At 38.1% G+C, this 17869-nt stretch overlaps 1 protein-coding gene across 4 annotated transcripts in view; it reads left to right on the plus strand.

Annotated features, from left to right (window-relative positions):
* nfic (nuclear factor I/C) overlaps window positions 1-17869 on the plus strand; it is a 131691-nt gene that overhangs the window by 36430 nt on the left and 77392 nt on the right. For all 4 annotated transcript variants that reach the window (XM_048208880.1, XM_048208883.1, XM_048208882.1 and 1 more), the window contains exon 2: window positions 12291-12822. In XM_048208880.1, coding sequence (XP_048064837.1) covers window positions 12291-12822 — 532 coding nt within the window. The remainder of the gene's footprint in view (window positions 1-12290; window positions 12823-17869) is intronic.

Below are 17869 nucleotides of genomic sequence, written 5' to 3' on the forward strand. Positions count from 1 at the left end.
AAATTTGGCCTTAAAAACTTTAATATAAAATTTTTAATTTGTAAATGGCAAAGCAATTACATTTGGCATTAATTGGACTATACCTAACAAAGATAAGGATATTTAAATGAATGTAATAAATAATATATCCAATCTAAACCATTTAAGTATTACTTTTGCCAGAGTTTGAGCATTGTTTTAATTATACTGTTGTGGTTAATGCATTTCTAACATTTATTGCAGTACTTTAACATTGGTAAATGGTAATATAAAAAAAACGATTGCAACAATAATACCAAGGAGTTTTGAAGCCATTGGAATACAATGAGATGGTCTTGAGGGTGAAGTTGTTTTCTCAAAAAATTCCTGATGGATAAAACCCAAACTTTCCCTACATTTTAAAATATATTTACAGAAGTAAAAAGGATTGTAAACAACATTTCATATTGACTTTACAGTAATAACCAGCAGCAGTTCAAAACAATACTGGATAACAGATCAGAAAATGGAGAGCGACATATAGAGAGCGAAAGTGACAGAGTACAAGTTGCATTGATTGACACTCAGACAAGAGCTTTGAGTGGCTTTGTGATTCATTGCTCAAATCAGTTCTGGGAAGGCACAGCTGTTTCCCAGGAGCACGGTTATGCCCCAGCCTTTTCTAGCAGTCCCTAATGATCAAACAGCGTAAGAACAGACCGCGGTCTGTGTGTTTGTTAGGGAGTGTTTGGGCTTGGAGTCACTGGGCTGTTTGTATTTGCGGTACTGCGGTCAGCATGTATGCTAAGACGACGAAGCTGCAGCTGTCACATCCTCTAAAAGCGTGAATGGGTGGAGCGAGGGAATGAGCTGTATTCACCAGACTATACAGTGGACAGGAAGACAAAGTAGATTATTAATAACTGCTGGCATATTTGTTTGAAGGGGGTATTTAACAACGTTTCAACAATAGTGATTGATGAACAAGTCATCAATCAAATTTACAATGTTCACTTCTGTCTTATTGTGCATAATTCATCACCTCATGTTATTTTGAAGAAAAATTGTTTGTTTTTTAAATCTTCATGATGATTTTTCTCTGCCTCTGAAATGAATTGAAGTGTGCGTGAATGGTGAAAAATATTAGCTAATATTATCATAGGCCCCTTTTCATGAGTTAGTCGAATCCGATGGATAAAATCAAGTCTCATCCTTGTTTATTTTCCAATAAATGTTCTGTTTCACTTGGAAATAGGCCTATGTCTCATTAAAGAAGCTGAAAGCATTGCAAATGAGTTTTATGGTCATATTTCAAAGTAGGAAATGCTATACCCACGTGCTTCTCTGCTAAGCAATAGATTACATGTGAAAATGGGAGGATATTTATCCTCCAGAAAAGCTGAAACGAGAAAATAAATCCTACAAGTAAAGGTTCAACGAACAAATTTCCTGTATTTTTCTTAAAGTCAATGTTAATTGTTATTCGCAACCCATTTTACTTCCATAATGTGACGTGTATTTTCAAGTGAAAGAGGATATTCAGTAAGAAGAAAAGTAGAGCAGGGCTTGATTTTATTCAGTGTTAATTGATTGGATGTTATGTACCTGAATGGAACTGTCTCTAAATAGCTATTTGTGTATTGGTCAACATTATCTAGTAGCCCACGCTGACTAAGTAATGTCAAAAGGGAAGTTATTTTGTAAAGTGCAAGTCATTACATTTTAATGAAAGATAACATTTGAAAACTTTTTTATAAAATGCACAGATGAATCGCTCACCATTAGATCAGGAACGTGCATTGAGAAGATACATAGCATCAATTTTGACCTTATGTTGACTTTAATCAGACAAGAAGAGGTGGAAACTGCATTGGGCCTCATGCATGAAACAAGTAAAACTGTGTAAAAATAAATTTAATGCAGCATTTTACTTAAGAATGGTTTTACAAATGATTTCCCCTACATAGAAATTCATTCTGCTCATGTGTCATGAATAAGGCCAAAAAGGAAAAATACAGAGAGATTTCTCTCTGAAATGAAAAAGAAATATTGCTTAATAATTTCAGGGAAAATAGTTGACCTTTTGCGCAGCATCACACAAAGGTTGTAGTTTGTCTGTGCGTGGGTAAGGTGCAAGGTGTCTGACACCTCTCAGAGCTTCATTTCTTTGTTCACAGTGATCTTGTCCTCAGTCATTTAGAAACCAGGAAACTTGGGGACATTTTCACAACTGGCAACCCCTTCTGCAAATGAACCGAGCAACTGCTGAGTGGAAAATACCATACAACTGAATTCTTTGCACGCACAGTTATACTTTCATGTTTCATGAGCCCCAATCTTTGCCAAAATCAGGACACTAGAAGATATCTGAAGTTAGTCAGGTTTCTTTCTGGATAGAAAAGGCCTAGCGAATAGCTATTTGGCACTTTTACTAAAAGAGATGACATTTTCCCATGTTTTAAATGATGTTTTTAATTGAAAGCCCGCATTCTTCTTTCCCCCACTCCCCTTAGTTCTACAAGACACAAGAGGAACCGGCCCTGGGAGACACAAAGACTTGAAGATCTATTGGTTGTGAGACACTAATGGTTGCATAGATTGAATCATGCATAATTATGCTGGTCTGTCTTTGTTTCAAATCTTAAGTAAACAAACCCTCTCCTTGTTCCATCAATGGGAGGTTCATGGCATTTCAGATGCTAATGAAACAGGTGCTTTTAGCTGTCATGGGAACATGAACCCTGTGACAACGTTCTATGATAGGAAGTCACATCATTTGGAGCATGCTTTAGAGGAGATACTTTTTTGTTTGTCCCATTGACCTTTGTGCTTATGAGATGAAATTTCCAACCATATTTTTGCCCCATGTTATCATAATCTTTCTATAGTTCTTTTTTCCTCATGAATGCAATTAGCCTGATTAAAGGGGAAGTATTTATTTATTGTAACTTAATTAAATTTTTTTGGCAATAAGATTTTAGATTACTTTTTATCTGAATATATAAGGAAAGTGTATATTTTTTGGATATATATATGCTGGTTGATTAACTTTAGAGGCTAATATATCATTTATTTCCATATAATTGAGTGGATTGCTGTGGACTATATTCTGTATGACAGGCTTAAGATGAATCGAGTTTGTTAATATTCTGTGACTAAGACTCATTCATACAGGACGTGTGCTTGCATTTCGTTTGCACTAGCTTTTTATTTATTTATTTATTTTATTGTTGCTCACATTCAGGCTGACATCTTTGTCCACTGCACTGTATGTTACTGTTTTTAGCATCTTGCTATGTCATATTTTTAATTAATTGTTCTAAATTAACAGTCGTACTAGAAATAATGTCACATTAAATAGAGCAAACAGCGTAACCCAAATACCACTGCAGCACATCGTCCACACTCGTCCACCAATTTCCTCCTGAGAGAGGTTGGTTACCCAGCATCCCCCTGCCTCCATTATGATGCTGCATGGCTGAGGGCTGACTCAGCGATTGTGCAAAAGAGAAAAAGAGAGGGAGGAAAAGAAAGAGGCAGTGTGAGTCACAGAACATCCACTTTGATCCACTCAGCATTCAGAACCTCATCTTCCATCAGCCCACTGGGCAGAGAGGAATAACCTACTGCAGTGTTCTGTGTCTTTGATAAGCTCTCAGATGTATCCAATAGTCTTTAGAGAGGAAGACACACAAAGGACTATAGAGATGTAACTTGTTTTCGTGGTTAAATTGCACATTTTTTTAAAGTGCTTAGTCTTTTTTTTAACAATGTTTTTTTCAGCTTTACGTTGTGGACTAAAACGGTCTTAAAAACAATTTTGGTAGTGGACAATGTCAAGCAGTGATAGCAGAAAACTATTTGAAACATTTTTATTATTAAATATTTTTATATATATTTATATTTTTTTTACTATACATGCAATTAATATGATCTTACATTAGTTGTGATTTTTTTTTTATTATTTTTATTTTTTTTATTAATTGTAATTTAAAAAATACACCACAGGAAAAAAAAAACAACAACAACAACTCACCCAAACATCATAAGAAGTGTTGTTCTAAACCTATCTCTGTGTCCCAATCTGCATATCTACTCTAAACAGTATTGAAAATTACTAATGTCACATTGGGACGTAGACTATGACTTTTTCTGTGGAGCACAAGGAACATAGTCAATATTCATTCAATAAATTCCATATTCAGTGGAAATCTTGCTTGACAGCCATTGTTTGAAAACACTTCATCAAAAGAGCGGCTTAGACATTTTGTTAAAGGGTTAGTTCACCCAAAAATTACAATTTTGTCATTAATTACTCACCCTCATGTTCTTCCAAACCCATAAGACTTTTGTTAATCTTCGGAAAACAAATGAAGATCTTGATGAAATCTGAGAACTTTCAGTCCCTCCATTGACAGTCTACGCAACTACCACTTTGATGCTTCATAAAGTTCATAAAGAGATCTTAAAACTAATCCATATGAATTGAGTGGTTTAGTCCAAATTTTCTGAAGAGACACGATCACTTTATATGATGAACAGATTGAATTTTATTTATTCACATGCAAACATTAATCAACTCACACATCAGTTGTGGTAAATGGAAGCTTAAGCATGTTTGCTTGACTCGTGCCAGGACCAAAGAGGTTCATTCTTATGTGTTAGGCAGCATGTTTGAGCTTCTGGAAGAGGTTTTTTTTATGTTCCCTGATCAATGTTTATATGTGAATAAAAGCCTAAATTAAATCTGTTCATCATATAAAGCTATCAAGTCTCTTCAGAAAATTTGGACTAAACCACTCAATTCATATGGATTAGTTTTACAATCTCTTTAAGAACTTTTTGAAACGTCAAAGTGGTAGTCATGTAGCTGTCAATGGAGAGTACAGAAAGCTCACAGATTTCATCAAAAAGATCTTCATTTGTGTTCCGAAGATGGAACGAAAGTCTTACGGGATTGGATCGACATGAGAGTGAGAACTTAATGACAGATTTTTCATTTTTGGGTGAACTAACCATTTAAACATATCCTTATGTGTTCCCCAGAAGAAAGTCAAAGATAGTAAGTGGTTTCAAAAAGATACTAAAGAAATGGTGACCACTTGCAGCACCAAAAAAAAAAAAAAAATCCCATTTTCCCTTATACATTTTTATCAAAAAAAAAAAAAAAAAATCCCATTTACTCTCTAGGTCCATAGTTTTTAAATATACGCTTGGTGACATTTTTAGTGCATATTTTATTGCTGTAAAACTTGTCTAGAAACGATTCAGGACAATGAAATACCCAGAATATCTCATTGTAAACGTGTCCCAAACAGAAGCATGCCTACTCTTCCCTGTTTTGTTATGTTGTCTCTGAAAGAATGTCGAAGTTGAATCCATTACCCAGATCCTAGACGATCCACTTCTCAGCCAGTCAGTAGAAAGAGAAAGAAAGTGCTTTTGGCACCAGTGCAGGAAGGGTGGGGGGTGGGGTGGGTGGGGAGAATGTCTGCTGTTAATGCTCAGAGGGCATTCTGGGTAAATTGCAGTGTTACAAAAATTAAAGGCTCACTGGCATTTTCTTTCCTTTGGCACACTGATCTCTGCACAAGGTGAAAGGTGAATCATAGCAAAGTATGAAAACAGCAGAGTTATTTAATTGATCGCTACATATGGTTTTACTAAAATAGTAGTTTTAAAAGCCGGCAGTTATTTTTATTGCTAATGATGTGTCTTGGAAAATCTTCTAATTCTTCAGGATCATGATCTTCAATTCTCCTGACCGCATAATTTTGGGAAAACTGTCTGGGAAAAGCTCAGCCTCGGGACACATGTTTGTGACACGCAGAGTGACCATAGCAACACTTTGTATGGGTGTGTGTGACCGCAACACCCCAATTTTGTCATCATTTGGACTTCTCCACTCCTTCCCTCATTCTCGCTCTCTCCCTGTCTCTACTTGGAAAAAGATTTGCGCAAAAGAAAAAAAATCACATTCTCTGTTTAAGACATAATAAAGATGGTATCCGAGCAACGGACAGGAATAAAAACACATTTCCCTGAGCTCCGCAATAACAAAATGATTCAATTACTGCATAAATACAGCTGTGTGTGTGTGTGCGGCTGACAGTGCGAGAGCGGCTGAGTTGGTAGGCCTGGCTTTTTTAGGACACTCCAGTGGTCACCGTTTTCCTCATGCTATCACAGCCGCCCTGCCATCAGCCTCCGTCAGATCAAAGATGCTCAGTTCATCTGCCATAATGAAGCCATTCATCAGCCATGTTTATCAATAACATTCTCATCCTTAATGTGCACACGAAATGCAGTCAAAGCACTCTTCTCAGACTGATTGTAGTAAAAACAGAGCATTCCGTTGGAGCACGTCCAGGCCTAATATGGAAAAAGACAGAGTATGCAGGAGAGGGAAAGTAGGAAAGAGAGAAATGCAATATGCTTCTCAGTTCTCCACTAAAAGTCTTCATGTTGGTGTTGTAAATAATGTAGCAGTAAAGCGGAGAGTTTAAAAATATATATTTCCAGGCTGGAGATGTGGCCTTGCGTGCTCTGATACATTGAGCCGTGGCGCTTATGTGGGCGACACAGGTTCAAGTTGAGCTCATGTTGTTTCCCGATCTCACCCCGCTACTCCTCATCATTTCCCATTTATTCTTATCAAGGGCTTGGCTGTATATTTGTTGTGTGATGTGTGTCAGCTGGTAGAAATTTTGCTCTAGTGTTTATATTGCAAATGTATTTATAGGCAGGACCGTTTTAATTTATGTACACGTTAGCAACACAGAAAGTTATATAAAATTGCTAGGGATACCAAAATAGTCAAGATGAGGAATAACTTGTTATTAAGAGGTTGCTGTGTGTAGCGGCTAACCTATTATTTAAAATTTTATTTTTTAAACTATTTTTATGATTTAAATAGCTAATCATTTATAACTTGCCACATTTATGCAAAATTCAACTGATGATGTATTGTGACATATCTAAGCGTTTATTATATTATCACTTTTACAGCAGCTTTAAATGTGACTCATCTAATCAGAATTTAATTTTATTCAGTGTTTGGTTTTTAATTTAATGTGATGCTGTTTTTGCACTGATGCCAGACATTTTATTCATGTTATGAGTAACCAAATCTTTTTATTTGTGTCAACAAGTTCTCTTTCATTTATTAAGAATTTAACTCACCTGATTATTCAAATTATTCATTACCACATGTTTATTTAATGTTTAATATTTTTTTTTCTTTTTAATTAATATATATTATGTAATCCACGGCTAGCTGTGCATTACACGATTTTAATGCACAACGTGGAGGCAAAGAACCACCTGACGCAAATTGTTTAATGCACAGCTAGTCGTGGATTATCCCACTAATACCATGGTCATTTGCCAGCATTGACAAGTTAAAGCTGTTATTGATGTTTGGAGCGCAATATGTGACCGCAAGGGTAAAAATTATGGTTATTTTAATCAGTTACAGCTTGTTAGATCTAGCATTCTGCCCGCTTTGAATCAGACACAGAGATAATGTTGTGTGTGAGATTATATTTATTCAAATAAATGAATTATAGCATTTATTTAAATTAGTTATCGAGAGAGAGAGAGAGAGAGAGAGAGAGAGAGAGAGAGATGAGAGATGTGTGTGAATTACCTGCGTCTGTTCAGCATCTCTCTCTATAAAAGGTGCTAAAGAGGATGTTTTGTTTTATACATTTTTGCAATATTACTTGAAACTGTCTTTACTAACTGATAAAAGACTATTTATTAGGTGCACTGAAAGTAAACGATTGGCCCTTTGGCTTGTCAATCACTGCCGTGACGTTCCTTTTGAGAGACGTGCACGGATTGGCCCTCTGGCTTGTCAATCACTGCCATGACGTTCCTTGTGAGAGACGAGCGCGGCTGCACGCTCCAGTAACTTTCCACACTCCACAGGCGCCGCATGTTTTTGTCAGGAGACAGGAGTAACAACTGCAGATTATGAGTTACCTGCGGTGAGTCCGACAAAATGAATCCACTAACACGACACAGTGAATGCCGGTGGCAAACACTCGTGTTCCAATACGAGTGTTTACGAGTTTTGGGAGGCGTTCCCTCGAAATTGTTACGCATGCGCTCATTTCAAAAACTCAGTAACAGTCTTTGGTTTCTCAGTCGACGAAAATATCCTCTTTAGCACCTTTAACAATGAAGCTGTGAGTTTAATTACTTCAAAACCAGCAATGCTACCCCCTTGTTGCTGAGAAATATAATGTATCAATTCAGTAGCAAAGCTATTTTATTAATGAAAGTTGCAACGTTGATAAGTTTGTGTGCTCCCGAAAGTTTCTGTGTGTGCAGCGCGATTTCCAGTCTCTGTGGTGTGCAAGTGATGTATGCGTCTGTGTGCATCAAAGAAAACAGTGCATTAATATATAACGGTGATTAAACTGACTTGAAACTACCTGTGCATTAAACGGTTTTATTGCACACCTTCCAGCCAATAAGAATCAAGTATTCAGACAGACCATGGTGTGTGTATATATATATATATAATATATATAGAGGAAACCTGTTTGCAATTCTGTTTAGCGTAGGGATGTTGCGGTGACGGATTTTTTCCACCGGTTAATCGACGTGTAAAAAAAAACGGTAATCCCGGTGTCACCGGGGTTGCGTGTCGGGGATTTCGGGTGGCCGAAAATGCGGTCGTGCAGACGTGCACACGTCTCAATTTACTTTCACTTTAATTAGCGGCAATTCAGTAGCATTTGTTTGAATTAATCATTGGTGAAATAGTAACGCCCTGGCAGTTGATATTGGCTGTCGAGTGTGGTTATGAGGTCTCTGAAAGATTGCTTTTCAACATATTAAAAGACACCATTTCTTTGCATATGTATTTCGTCACTGCGTCAGTGCACGTGTTCCACCTCGCACTGTCCCTTTTATATTTTGTGCATCGCGCAAATGCACCACTTATCGAAGGCTGTGTTTGTGTGTCAGGCTTTTGTGGTCGATTTTTTGCCGCTGGACCCATCTTGGCCGCTTCATTTTTGTGGTGTGCTTGAAGATGTGTGTGTAAATTCGAAGTGTTACCTCCGGATGCTGCCACTTTCATCAGGCAAAGTTTACAGGTTGCCTCGTTAACGTTTTCAGGTTCCCTGTTGGCATTTGGTTTGAATCCAAAATATTTCCAAATAGGTGCTTTTGCATTTCGCTTTGAAACCAGATCTTCCGCCATCCTTTGCCAGTTAGCTCGCCTCACTCTCCTCAAATGATAAATGAAATCGGACACCGGCTGCTGCTTTACTGCGGCGCTCGTTCCGCTTACGCTAAATTACGAAGGCACGTAGTCACTAACTGAATTAAGTGCTTTATTGCTATAGGCTAAAACTTCAACACGATGGGGACGGTGCCGGTGGTCAAGTGCTATGACCGGTAGGTGGGTTAAACACCGTGTATCACCGGTAACACCGACTATCGCAACAAGCCTACTAGTGATGCAGATATTACACAGTTTCCCAGTCCTATGTGTGCTTAAGCCAGGTTTGGGCCTCATTTGACCTGCCTCTGAGCTTTTTCCAATGCTGCGGAAAGGAGAAAATGCCCAACAAATGTTTATTTTTGCTGGAGTGGTTGGTGCTGAAGCTAGAGCAATGAAAGGAGTTTTAAAGAGAAGAAAATACATCTACACACTTTTGCAGGGAAACAGGCCCATTTCTAATCCCCCTCTATTCCTGAAATCACTATTTCCTCCTGACGTTTCCTTCCTGGAAATTTTCACTGTCATTGGATGCAAATTGTGTCCAGACTTGACTTAAGTTCTCAAGCCAGAATGTCCGTTTGCATATTTGTTCAATGGATCCAGATTTACTTTGGGGAAACTATTTTGGGTCATACTATTTTGGACATTAACACAGCTATATAAAATGACCTTACCGTTTGTCTAAACACGTGCAGTTGAACCTGAGGAGGGTTTAGCAGTTTTTTGGACATCATATCTTATGTCTGTTTGTGCAGCTTGGTTATCTGGTTTTTGTCAGCCTTAATTTCCCATATTCATTCATTCTTTCTTTCTTTCTTTCTTTCTTTCTTTCTTTCTTTCTTTCTTTCTTTCTTTCTTTCTTTCTTTCTTTCTTTCTTTCTTTCTTTCTTTCTTTCTTTCTTTCTTTCTTTCTTTCTTTCTTTCTTTCTTTCTTTCTTTCTTTCTTTCTTTCTTTCTTTCTTTCTTTCTGTCTTCCTGTCTTCCTGTCTTCCTGTGTTTCCCTCTGTAAATCTTTGTAAAGTTTACTCAGTAACTGTATCAGTTCTGTCTGAGTCGACTGATTACAGATGTGAGTGTGTACAGTGAGTCTACAGGCCTCTCAACCTCTCAATTATTGCACTCTGTTTGCTTTCAGCTTCTTCCAATACAAAAATTGAAATAGCCAGAAATAAAAACATTATGCCCTGCTGTTGCTATTAGGTTTAAATGTGTTAAATCTGGTTTTCTTTTTCAGCCCATCTCAGCAAGAACACTCCTAAAAGAGGTTGTATAATCTTTTCAACACAGTTGTGAAGCAGCACAAGGACAGGGCAGTCAGTTTTTGTGCTCTCCATGTCTGAATAAGTACATATGCAAATTGGGTCCTTTCAAAATGTTGTACTGAAGTAACACTATTCTGCTGAAAACATCATTTTCAAACATCAAGATTAGATTCAAGTATATTTGGGGCTGTTTTTTTTTTTTCTTTTGTTGATTTTTGTTCTTTTTTAATATCAACATGGATTGATAAAGTAAATGATGTATTAAACAGAAATTTCTGTAAAATCCTTATATAAAATTAAAATGATTAATAATTATTATTTATTTATATGCATCAAGGGAAAATGTATTTTTTAATATTTAAAATATTAATAATTACTATCATTTCTTTTTTTTTTTTTCCCCTTTGATGCAAGTGTATTAACATTTTCTGGGTTGTATTTTATTTTATCTTGCATAGAGTTGTTCATGGTCTTTTCATGATTTGTGTCCAACTGTACTATATTTGAAATGCTATCCTGAATGCATGATTTTACGACTAGTTGCATTTATTATTTGCATTCAGCATTGTTTTTTCGTGCCCATCAGAACATACCTAAGGCTCATTTTTGGCTCTTGACCCGCCAGTTGAGGTCTTGCGGGTGGTGTTTTGAGGAAGGTGTTTAAGGAGAAGGATGTTTTAGTTTAGAAGACAGTAAATGTTCTGGAGTTTCAGGAGATGGTTTTTGTGAAGCAGCTGTGGGAGTGTAAGAGCCTTCGCTGCCGTAAGCTATAGAACTGGCTTATCGCATGAGATCCACAGCGTGCCGAAGTCACGTCTCATTATGTTCCTTTAAAACCTGCTCACTGCTCGCAGCACAGCCAGACCGGGGAGTGCTGTGTTTTCTCTCTCCCTCTCTCTTTTTCTTTATTTCTCTCTGTTTGAATTACTGCGGCCAAGCAGCCCTTGGCCATTTCTCTTTCTCTCTCTCTCTGTGGTTGCATTGTGCCTAAGCAAAAGTGACACGCTGGTAACTATGTCATGCTATATTGATGCCACAGCTGACATCATTCAGCTTGAGTCTGAGTTTCATTACTTTGCCATAAGCACAAAACCCTCCTATTGAACATAACTTCATTCGCATGTGGGGATTTTTTGGGCTGATGATTATCACAACTGTAAGGCAGTGCTCTCATTATGACTGTTTTATGCACACACATGCACAAATGGCCACGGCGGTGCGCACAGTGCTTCGAGTCTTGTTAATGATAATTGATAGATGCGCATGTTTAATGTTCGGTTGGGGTTTTAGTAACATTTATAGCACGGTCTGGTGCTAGTTTAGGGTTTTAGAAATGGTCAAATATGGAAGTAATTAGTCAGACCAAATGAATGCTGTGCTAAACGGTTAAGAGACTGCGGTCTGCAACGTGCCTGGGAGGTACATCTGTGTGTGTTGTTGTTGTTGAAAACTTACCACTGAAAGTGAAAATAGTCAACAAAACATAATTGGATAAATGATGACTGCACATGGGGCTTCGGCAAAAGATGGAAACAATAGAAGACTGTGGGTGCGATAGAAAACTCTACACAATTAACTGTGAAATCTGTTGAATATCATTGAGACTTTGTTTTTTAGAAAAAAAACAAATCTGGAATTTACGTTTTCTGTTTTGGTGAACAACACCGAATGGGAAAAAACGCATTTCAATAAATGCGTCAATACATACAGAGCCAAGATGATTCATTTCCTCTTTGTACTTGAATTGAACTGCAGATGTGGCTTTTGCTTGTCAGAAAACACAATGAGTAAACACAATGAATAACTTGTCTTTTGCTGTTCTTTTCCAGGATGAATTCCATCCGTTCATCGAGGCGCTGCTGCCGCACGTGCGTGCCTTCGCCTACACCTGGTTCAACCTGCAGGCCCGCAAGCGCAAATATTTCAAAAAGCACGAGAAGCGGATGACCAAGGATGAAGAGCGCGCCGTCAAGGACGAGCTCTTGGGCGAGAAGCCCGAGGTCAAACAGAAGTGGGCGTCGCGCCTCCTCGCAAAGCTCCGCAAGGACATCCGGCCGGAGTGTCGGGAGGACTTCGTGCTGTCCATCACAGGGAAGAAGCCTCCGTGTTGCGTCCTCTCGAACCCAGACCAGAAGGGGAAGATGAGGCGCATAGATTGCCTGCGTCAGGCGGATAAGGTCTGGCGTCTGGACCTGGTGATGGTGATTCTGTTCAAGGGCATCCCCCTGGAGAGCACGGACGGGGAACGGCTGGTCAAAGGCGGCCAGTGCTCCAATCCCATTCTCTGCGTCCAGCCCCATCACATCAGCGTGTCCGTCAAAGAGCTGGACCTCTACCTCGCCTACTTTGTGCAGGAGAGAGGTGAGTTTGCTACGCTAACATTGGTTTGGCATAGTTTTTGCACATGTGAACAAACCTCGCCCATTCAGTACCAAGGGAGTGGACGTTTACCGTAACAATGCTTCTCGGAATTACGCTTCCGCTGAACCGTGACGGGAAGTCATGTTGTGCAAATGTACAGAGAAACTTAAGCTTGTGGAGTGGCAGTTTGGCGTGTGGCGTAAATCACAGAAAGATGCTCTGGCTTGTTCTTCTGAGAAAGCTGTTGACTCATCATCCTGTGCTGCTTGGTACCAGGAGCACCAAATTTTGAGTGCAGCTTTGGCTTGCAGGCCTCAGAATGCACCGTGAGGCACCGCACTAGTTGGCTTTTACAAACCAGAGCTATGCTGTCAGAATCACTGACGTCTAGTTGGTTTTAATCAGAGACAGAAAGAATGGGTGTTAAAGACATAAGCAGAGCCAAACACTGTAAATCATTTAAAATAAGTGGGTCTGCTCTGACAGGCAGGTAGATGTGTTTTAAGCTACTAAATGTTTGTTGTTTAAATGGAGCTTCTATGAAGGCTGTTGGGATACATGGGCTGATGTACCCTTTAACCCTGTACTCGTGAACATCAAATAAACACAAAATTTCTATATTTTTACATACACTGTCATTTAAAACTTTTTTTTAAAGAAATTACTCAACAATGATTCATTAAATTGATCAAAAGTACAGTAAAGACATTTATAATGTTACAAAAAAAAAAAAAAAGATAAAAGCTATCCTTTTGATCTTTTTATTCATCAAATAATCCTTAACTATCAAGGCTTCTAGAGAAATATTAAGCAGCACAACTGTTTTCAACATTAATATTATTAAATGATTAGCACAAAGCACAAAATCAGCATATTAGGAATGATTTCTGAAGCATCGTGTTACAGTGAAGACTGAATTAATGGCTGCTGAAAATAAGATTTGAAATAAAAAATTTTTTTTTAATGTTTTTAAAGAGAAAACAGTTATTTTAAATTGTAATAACATTTCAAAATATTACTGTTTTTACTATATTTTTATCAAATAAATGCAGCCTTGGTTAGCATAAGACTTCTTTCAAACAAAAATCATACCGACCCCAAACTTTGGAATGGTAGTGCGTATTTATATATATTGGTTCAATTTAATCATTGTTTTTAATAAAAAATAGTTGATAATAGTAGTAAAAATTAACTTATAAAGCATTTACTATAATATACTTACATCAAAGCCTAGCAAGCAAGCTTGCACATTGTTTCGAATATATGACTTTAATAAATGTATGAATTTAATAATAACTTTAATAAATTGAATGTAAACTTAGTAACACTGTTTCTGCGCGAGGATACCAGCAACAACGTTGAAAGAATATAATGTAATTATCCGTGATGAAAACTCCAGCCACAGGACTCAAACTGACAAGCCGTAACCTGAAGTTCATCCACCTAGAAAAGTAGTCAGACCTCAGAATTTAACGGCTTAAACAACAAACGCTTTAACTGCAAATTTCTTGAACTCAACGACTAACATTACATTTCTGCTCTCACTAAGCTTCCGTTGTATATGTATTACGGTAGATGCATTTTCCGCTTGTTTTTGAAAACCAGTATGAGTAAAGTATGAGTCAACATTATTTTCTGCGGTAATTAACCGCATGGCCCAGATGATGTCTATAGGCACCACATAGAAGTTATAAATTTATAAACTTTAAGTTATAAACTTTAAAGTAAAACCGTTCACTTGTTCACATTAACTCAGATATAATTAGAAGTATAAGATGCTCAGTCTCGGTGACCGCATGGCGTGTGTATGTTGAGGACGTGCAGTGCATATAAGATCAGTTGAGTGGTCAACGTGACAGGATGATGAAGTGTGTATGTGTGTGCGTGTTTAGTGCGACAGCAGTTAGGGTGACTCAGCGTTCTGAGTATGCGTGAATAGTGCGATAGCATCTCTCTCAAATTCCCTCTGTAATAGATTGTGTTCCAAACGTTTTATTAAATTACCAGGTCTCAATGATGTTGGAATTGTGTTTATTCTCTTTTTCATGGTACTCTACATTTCTTCATATACAGAAGAGTTAAATATATGCATTCCAATCAGACAGTAAATAGAATCAATTGACTCTCAAAACTCTTTATACAGCAGTTAATTCCGGTCCTCAAATTTGATTGGTCGAGCAGCGCTCCAAAAGTACTGATAAACAGTCGAACAACACTGGAACTTTTTACCATTTGTATCACTTTACTTGTGTTTGCACTGCAATAGAAAATCATGCAAAAGTTTTTCGAGAGAAGTTTCACCAAGGCCATATTTTTTAGATGAAAAATGCAGTAATATTGTGAAATATTATTACAATTTAAAATGAATGTTTTCTATTATAATATATTTCAAAATGTATTTTTTTCCTGTGATGGCAAAGCTCATTTTTCTGCTGCCATTACTCCAGTCTTCAGTGTCACATGATCCTTCCGAAATCATAAGCTGATTTGGAGCTCAAGTAGGCCTAACTTTTTATTAATGTTGAAATCAGTTGTTCTGCTTATTACTTTTGCTGAAACCATGATTATTTTTTTTCAGTATTCTTTGATGAATAGAAAGCTCACAAGAAATCTTTTGTTGCTGAATAAAAGCATTCATTTCTTTAAAAAAAAATAAAAAATCATACTGACCTAAAGTTTTGAACGGTAGTCGCACCATTTCACTCACATACTCCAGTCTTTTTGTTGTTTGGCGACACATAAAATTTGATTCTTTGCCTTTTTTATTAACTAAAAAATTGTATTAATCAACTTTTATTCATTCATCGTTTGTACAAAAACAATATCACATCAGCATGAGTGCAGTAGAAGGAAAAGAAGTGCTTGCCAAGCATTTGAAAATTATTTTAGTCTACAGCTGCAGCCTGCCTTTTTTCTCTGTCTTTCACTCCCTTTACTTTCTCGTTCTTTCTCTTTTCCGCCTCTTTTTTTCTCTCCGCCCCCTCAGGCGACCTTCACCCTCAGCCGTCTGGGTCAGTCAGGCAGCCTGCATGTCACCTGACCTGCCTAATAGCCTACAAACTCCTTGTTGTAAACAGTCCGATAAGGAACTGTGTCCATTCGCCCTCACTTCTACTAACGGCAGCGCCACAGAGAGAAGGAGAGGGAGCGCAAGGAAAGGAAAAGGGGGAGTGGCTGAGAAAAAGGCGAGAGTGAAAGAGGCATACAGTCAGCATTTGCACTTAAAGGCACAGGGCCATCTTTCACTTGCAAGACATGCTCAAATTCCATTCATCTCGGTGAAGTTGAACAGGGCCAGCAGTGTTTCTGCAGCAGCAGCTGTGTGTGTATTAATGTGTGTGTGCTCTCAAACTTTCAGCTCTGTTTCGGTATCTTTGCTAATGGAGCGAAGAGCAGGGTGGGGCGGGGGTCCCGCATGGCGGCCAGATCGAGAAACAGTGGCCATTACTCTTACTGCCCTCCTTCTCTCATTCAACAGGCTGTTCGCTGCGCAAATGCTTTAACCGCAAGTCTCTCGGGGTGAAACTGCTCCCTCGAAAGATGATCAAATTAATTACATTTTTGAAAGATTAGGCTACCAGCCTCATTAGAGATATACGATTTATCTAGCTCTCAGTTTCGGGCTGTATCGGTTTCCAGCAGGGTCACATGACCTGGCTTGTGCCCCAGTCCTCCTCTGATCTTTTTTTTTTTTTTTTTTTTTATAACTCTCAAGCTCTGAAGCTTTTGCTGGGACAATAAATATTACACTTGTCAAAACAAACAGGATGGTGGTTTGACCGAACCAGAACACACGGTTGGTTTGGTGGCATTGGAGTCATGTGTGCCAGATGTCAAGCTGAGGCTCAGTCTCCAGGCCCCGGTATCCTGTAGTTTGTGTTCGGTGAACAAAGAGACACTTAAACCCATAGTCTTTCATTTCATTTGTTTTACATGTGAGAATGCACCATTAGTCAGCTAAGCAGGAAGATGCAGCCAACATACACGTGCACACATGCACACATGCACACACTCACACACATGTTCAGTAAACACAGAGGAGCTGGAATGTGCTCCAGTGCTCTGGCAGCGGAAATTTGGGAGGGGTGGGAGAAAGAGGGTCAGCTCAGGTCAAGTTCACAGCACAGTCGGCCTCCAACAGGGGGAGGTGTTCGGCGTGCTTATCTTCTTAAAGGGCCAGCAGCCTGTTGAGCAAAGCAGCACATGCTGGGTTATAACAGGAGAATTGTCACTTTGTCGTTTTAGAAAGAAAAAAAAAAAACATTTTTAACTGCCTTGTACTGTACAGTTATGTCAGTGATAATTGCTTTTGTAAGTTGCATTGTAATAAGCTCTTAACATCAAATATACGGTGGAGGTCCATAAGTCTGATACCATATTGAAAATCTGGGATTCAAAAATCTAATTTAATCCTGGAAATACACACATTTTTAGTTATTTGGTACATTTTGAACTAATAAATGTAATGTAAAATGAATAATAAATATTTCAGATTCAGTCCTGCATTTCTTGGTAACTAATCAAATAAGTAATTTGACATTGGTGACATTGGTCATGTGAACTCATGGTGGTCAGATGGCACAAAATGTTCTTTGGATCCTTCTCAAATCATGCGGGAGAACATGATCATCAGTTTTTTAACTTGTGGAGTTTCGTGGAGTGCTAGTGTCAATAAAGCATAAGAGATACAAAACATATAATAAGACAACTTTTCTCTAAGGTTGTTATGCTGATATTATAATTTCTTCTGAAAAAGTATTTTATAGTGAAATATTTTTACTGGTGGTCCAAGATGGTTAAAGTGTGAAAGATATCGTTACACAATAGGGCTGACAGTCAAAGGTACGATTTCCTGACACGAAACAAGACCTGCTTGCTTGTGGCTGAAGCTTGCGGGTCTTATGAAGAAACATCAAAGTGCTTCAACCTCAAGGAACTTTGTTTTCACACTTTACTGATTCTTTAGGTATTTCAGTGAAAGACCTGCTATTTACAGTAAATAACTGTTAGCCCAATCCTCTGCCTGTTTTCTGGGCAGTGCTTCCTG

The sequence above is a fragment of the Megalobrama amblycephala genome, linkage group LG12, assembly GCF_018812025.1.
Source record: "Megalobrama amblycephala isolate DHTTF-2021 linkage group LG12, ASM1881202v1, whole genome shotgun sequence".
Lineage (NCBI taxonomy): Eukaryota > Metazoa > Chordata > Actinopteri > Cypriniformes > Xenocyprididae > Megalobrama > Megalobrama amblycephala.